The sequence below is a fragment of the Gracilinanus agilis genome, unplaced genomic scaffold, assembly GCF_016433145.1.
Source record: "Gracilinanus agilis isolate LMUSP501 unplaced genomic scaffold, AgileGrace unplaced_scaffold38761, whole genome shotgun sequence".
NCBI lineage: Eukaryota > Metazoa > Chordata > Mammalia > Didelphimorphia > Didelphidae > Gracilinanus > Gracilinanus agilis.
Window position 1 is genome coordinate 1 of NW_025372202.1, and position 5572 is coordinate 5572.

Here is a 5572-nt window from a genome sequence, read left to right on the forward strand (position 1 = left end):
AAGGAAGGGTCCTGGGGTGCGGGGAGGGGAGAACGGGCTGCGGGCCAACCCATTTCTCAGATGCCTGGGCTGGGTTCCCTGGCCCTCCCCCATCGGATTCCTTGACCCCTGGATGCCCAGCTGGAGCCTGGGGGGGGGGGGCGCAGCTCACTCCCAAAGGCTCCTTGACTCCGGGGGTGCCCCTTCCAGGGGATCATGTGAGAAGAGGTGGCCAATGGCCCGGGCTCTGTCCTGCCCTTCTGCAGTTGGGGGCCAGCAGGGCCCCCCCATGTCCCCTCATCTGCGCTTCGGGGGTGTTTGAATAGGCCCCCCTCCCCCCCAACAGAGACACACACGGGCACACGGATGTCCAAAGCCGAGCCTTTATTGCTGCCCCGGCCTCGGGGTCACCAGGCGGCCGGCCCGGGCGGCCCGAAGCGCGCCAGGAGCTGCTCCTGGTCGTCCAGGTCCTTCTGCACCTTCTTCCGCATGTAGAAGATGGGACAGTCGCGGCTGCGAGAGGGGCGGCACCGCGCTGAGCTGCCGGCCTAACGGTCCTCCCGTTCCCAGGACTTTGCCCTCCCCGTGCCCCCGCCCGCAGCCTGGCAGCTTGTTTGCTCGCTGGGGCCCGGCGGCCGCGATAAGCCGGGCGCGGATGGCCTGTGGGAACCCGGCCCGCCCGCCCGTTCCCTAGGGAAAGCCCGGCCCCGCCTAGCCGGGCTCTGTGTGTGTGTGTGTGTGTGGGGGGGGAGAGGCCTAGCTGGGCTCTGTGTGCGGGCCTAGCCGGCCTACCTGGTGCACAGCACATCCTCGTGCAGGCTGCCCTGGCAGCGCTGGCACTGTGTCCAAAGGCGGGAGAAGCGCTCCTCCAGGGCGCTCAGGTGGGCCACCTAATGGCAGGGCAGAGCAGCTGTGGCAGCCGGCGAGGAAGGGGGACCCCCGGGTGCCCGCCCCCGGCCCCCCCCTCACCTCCTTCTGGTACAGCTCCGACTCCCGGGGAAGGCAGAACTTGCACACGGCTCCTAGAGGCAGGCCCAGGAGGGGGGTCAGGCTGACCCGGAGGTGGACACCTCCCCACCCAGGCCAGCCCTGAAAGTCCCGGACGCAGAGAACAAGGGAGCAAGTGTGTGGGGAAAACTCCCCTGGGGAACCCCGGCCGGGCGAGGCTCCCCCACCCCACCCCGGGCGGCTCACACACGGGGGGCCTCACCGTGGTGGCCCAGGACGGCCCGGCAGCCGATGCAGCTACTCCTGCGGGTGGCGAAGGCCAGGAGCCCCCCGACCTTGGCTGTCAGCACTGTCTTACAGCGGGTGTGCTCGCCACCTGGGGGGGGCACGGGGTGACTCCCTGGCACGGCCCCGGGCCAGCCCCCCACTGGGCGGCACAGCCTGGCCCCCGGCCCCCCACCCCGTGCAGCCCTCACAGCCCCGAGCTGGGCCCAGGACCCCCCTTTCTGCAGCCCAGCCCCCCAGCCCAGCCCGGCCCGGCCCTCACGCAGCAGCACGGCCTCGGCCCGGCCCTCGCCCAGGATGGGCTCGAAGATCCTCAGCAGGGGCTTGGCCAGCTGCTGCTCCAGGTAGTACTGGGTGTCGATGGGCAGGTTGTGCTCCAGCACGAACAGGGGGTCCTGGGGGGAGGCAGTGGGCGCTAGAAGGGCAGAGCTCTCGGCCCAGGCATCGTCCCCCCCACCCTGGGCGCCCCAGCTGGAAAGGAGAAGTGAGAGCTGGGGGGGGAGGGGGGCACCTCTGACTTCATGTAGGCTGCCACGCCCTTGGCGGCGCTGATGATGACGTAGGGCACTCGGTCCCCCAGGCTGGGGGCGCTGCCTGGATCCCTCTTCCTCATCCTGGGGGACAGGAAGGGTCACCCATGGCTCCAGCAGCAGCCCAGCCCCGGGCCACCCGCTCCAGCCCCGTCCGGCCCACCTCTCGGCTAGCTCCACATGGGCCTGCTTCCCCGCGTAGTCGGCCGCGGCCCTCGTCAGCTCCTTGGTGATGACCAGCTGCGAGATGTCGATGCGATTGCACAGGAGGTCCGAGATGACATCCTGGGCATGAGCCACAGCCCCCGACGGGTCCCTGGGTGAGGACGGACACAAGAGGGGCCTGGGCCCTCAGACCAGGGCCTGGAGCCCCAAGTTCTAATCCCTCCATCCCTGCCAGACCTTGTCCCAGCCCCAACCTTCCAGCCTGTAAAGTGGGAGTGATGAGGCCAGCCACTCCGGGAGGAAACAACTTCAAGTACAAAGGGCCAAATCAATGGATGGATGGACCAGGCAGCTGAGCTCCAACCCCTAGCGGCCCCCCTCCCCCATCAGCTCTGGAAAATCAAACCCAGGCCCTGCCCAAGCCAGACTCCTCTGGGTTCCTTTCTGTGCTCCCAGCGCCCCCCCCCCCCCCGGGCTTCTCTGTTGGCCTACTGTAGCCCCCAACTGCGACTGTTCCCCAAGGCAGGGGAGGCCCCTCCTCTGTCTCTCTCTCATCTGTCTCTGGTGGTGACTCATGTCTGTTTCTGTCTCTTGTCTATCTCTCATCCATTTCATGTCTCCTGTCTCTCATCTGTCTCGTCTATTTCACATCTGTGTCCTCTCATCTCTTTCAGGTTTGGTCTTTTTCATGTCTGTGTCTTCTCTCATCTATTTCACCTGTCCCTCTCGTCCATTTCACATCTGTCTCTTCTCTCATTCACATCTATGTCTCTTCTCGTCTCTTTCACGTGTCTATGCCTTGTCTCTCAGCAGTGTCTTCTCCTCTACTTCACGTCTATCTCCTCTCTTTCATGTGTCTCTTCTTGTCTCTCACGTGTCTCCTTTCATCTCGTCTCTCACGTCCATCTTCTCTACTTCACGTCTGTGTCTTCTCTTGTCTCTTTCACGTCTGTCTGTTTCATCTCATTTCTCATGTCTGTCTCGTCTCTTTCACATCCGTCTGTGTCAGCTTCTCCTCTCTGGGGTAACCAGCCAGGTTCTCCTCTGGACCTTCTGGCTCCCCTCCCCAGGGCTCCTCCTTCACCCCACATCCGGCGCTGAGCTGGCCTTGTGCCACCCGGCTATCACGGTCACCACCCCCGTGCTCCCTGATGGCCCTGGCCCCCACCCCGCCTCTGCCGCTCCTGCCTCTGGCCGCTCCTCAGGGACTGGGTACCCACCGGTCAATGAGGAGCCGGCGCAGTGACGAGGTGACCAGGTTGGCCACCAGGGGGCAGTTGTCTCGCCGCACGGCTTCCAGGCCTTTGCAGTCCATCTTGTCATGGGCGTCTGGGCGTGAGGAGAAGAGCAGGCCGGCGTAGCGCTTCTTGCTGATGAGGAGGTAGGGGAAGTAGACCTGGAGGCAGGAGAGCTCTGGGGTGAGCCCCCGAGGCCGGCCGACATTCCCCCCACCCCCTTGCCTTCCCATCTCCCAACTCCTGATCACCTTCTCGAACTCCAGCCGTATGGGCGACACAAAGTGGCTGGACACCCAGTCGGCCGCCTCTCGGCCCAGGGCCATGGCCTCGGCCACCGAGGAGACCCCGAAGCGGCACATGACGGAATCCGTGTCTCCATACACCACCTGTAGAGCAGCGGGTGTGTGGAGGTGGGCCCTGGCCCCGGGGCCCCCCAGCCGACCCAGCCCACCCCCTCACCTTGGCATCGGCGCTGTACCCGCTCTGCACCGTGTACTTGGACTCCACCAACTGCTTGGTCTTCTCGATCATCTGGCGCCCGAAGCCTGTGACGCTCTGGGGGCCGGAAAGGAGAGGAGGCCGGACGTCCCACGGCCCCAGGCCTGGCACTCACCCCCTGCCCCCTGCCCTGAGGGGCCTGTCTCCTCCGTCTTCCCCATGGCTTCCTCCCATCTGTCTGTCTGTCTGTCTGTCTCTTCTGCTCCCCTCACTGAAGCCCCAGCTCCCCCCACCCCGTCAATGTTCCAGGCCCCCCAAGGAGGGCCTCAAGAGGGAAGCCTTGGAGAGCAACTCCGTGGAGAGAGTGGGGGTGCCCCAGGGGTGGTTTAACCCCCTCAGTCAGGACTGTGCATTGGTGCCAAGATAGGGGAGCGGCCAGGGCCACGCTCGAACCCGGGGCCTCCCGATCAAATCCCAGCAGGGTCAGAGCTGCCGAGGGCCTGCCCCAGCCCAGACATCATAAGAGCTCACGAGCCTCTCATTCGTCTTCCTGACCCCAGACCAAGGGAGGGCTGCCCTGGAGTCTGGGTCCCATGAGAGGCCCCCGGCCAGAGGCCTCCAACCCCCCCACGCCCCCCGGCCCAGGCCCTGTGAAAGGCAGGCCTGAAGGGTGAGACTTCAAGGGTCTCCCCATCCCACTGTTTCAGGGGGCCGGCTGAGCCCAGAGAACCGAAGGATCCTCCCCAAGGAGCAGGCCCTGATCCTGGACCCCAGACTTCTTGGAGGAGCCGTCCTAGGTCTCCCCAGCACCCCCATTCCCTCAGGCCCCTGCCCGGCTCACCTGGGAGATCTCCACACAGGGCAGCTTGCCCACCTGAGCCCCGGTGAAGCCGTAGACAGAGTTGGCGCTGACTTTCAGTGCCAGCTGCCGCCCGTCCAGGACCTGCCGCCGCAGGGGGTCCGTCTCTCTGGCCAGCTCAGCCTTGGCCCTGGGGGGATCGGGGGTCAGTGCGGGGCCCTGGGGGGCTGGGTGGGTGCGGGGGGGCTGGGGTCACTCCCACCTCTTCCGGGCGCTGAGCAGGTTCTCCAGGATCTGGGGCAGGAGCCCCTTCCTCACGGATGCCTTCACAAACTCGTTCCCCGTCGGGGTCTTTATGAACTCGTCGGCGGTCAGGCTGTGGGAGAGGCGAGGCGTCCCACGTCAGAAGGGGGCCCCGGGCCGGCCTCTGGCCCCCCGCAGCAGTGACCTCCCGGGCGGCCCCCGTACCCCAGCTTCTGGGCGGCCCCCGGCCGCAGCAGCGTGGTGTAGCACAGGTTGTGGGCCATCATGATGGACGGGTACAGCGAGGAGAAGTCCAGTGTCGCGATAGGCACGTCGTAGTACCTGAGGGGACGCGGGGGGGTCAGTGAGGCCCGGCCGGCCGCCCCCCCCCCCATCCTACTCACCCTTTCAGGGGCTCGATCACTGTGGCTCCCGCGTAGTCCTCGCCCCCCTCGGTCTTCACCACCGGCATCACCAGGCCCTGGCGTGCGGCCTGTGGGGAGGGACAGGCATGTGGGGAAGGGGTGGGGGGTGACGGGGGGCTCCTCCCCCTCTGCCACCCCACCTGCTGCGATGTGGGCAGGAAACCCCGGAGCCCCAGAACGGGCCGAGGGAGCGACGGGGAGGCTGGGGGGAAACATAGAGGCGGGAGGGGGGCACGCAGAGGGCAGCGGAGTCCCCCCCCACCCCCTGGGGCCAGGGCTGACCTGCCGCAGCAGCTGGGACACCACCTTGACCTGCTGGCCCCGGGTGAGCAGGTAGCCAAGGGGGACGCCCGTGACTCGGGCCATCTCCACGGCGTTGACCAGGACCATGAGGCGCTCCAGCAGCCGCAGGGGCAGGAAGGCGTCCTTCAGGCAGTAGACGGCCAGGCGGCGGCGGGATTGGTCATTCCCGTTCTGGGACGAGGGTGGGGGTCACGGAGGAAGGGGCGTGAGTGCGGGGGG

At 66.7% G+C, this 5572-nt stretch overlaps 1 protein-coding gene across 1 annotated transcript; it reads right to left on the reverse strand.

Moving 5' to 3' along the window:
- Positions 1 to 348: 348 nt before the first annotated feature.
- On the reverse strand, positions 349 to 5542 carry POLD1 (DNA polymerase delta 1, catalytic subunit; the record flags this gene model as incomplete). Its single annotated transcript, XM_044683930.1, has 15 exons — positions 349 to 492; positions 772 to 869; positions 949 to 1001; positions 1190 to 1303; positions 1475 to 1607; positions 1724 to 1826; positions 1906 to 2058; positions 3128 to 3303; positions 3394 to 3531; positions 3605 to 3700; positions 4425 to 4572; positions 4645 to 4758; positions 4851 to 4967; positions 5030 to 5118; positions 5333 to 5542. Coding segments are annotated over 15 exons (1848 nt in total), but the record flags the coding sequence as incomplete, so codon positions are not given.
- Positions 5543 to 5572: the final 30 nt, after the last annotated feature.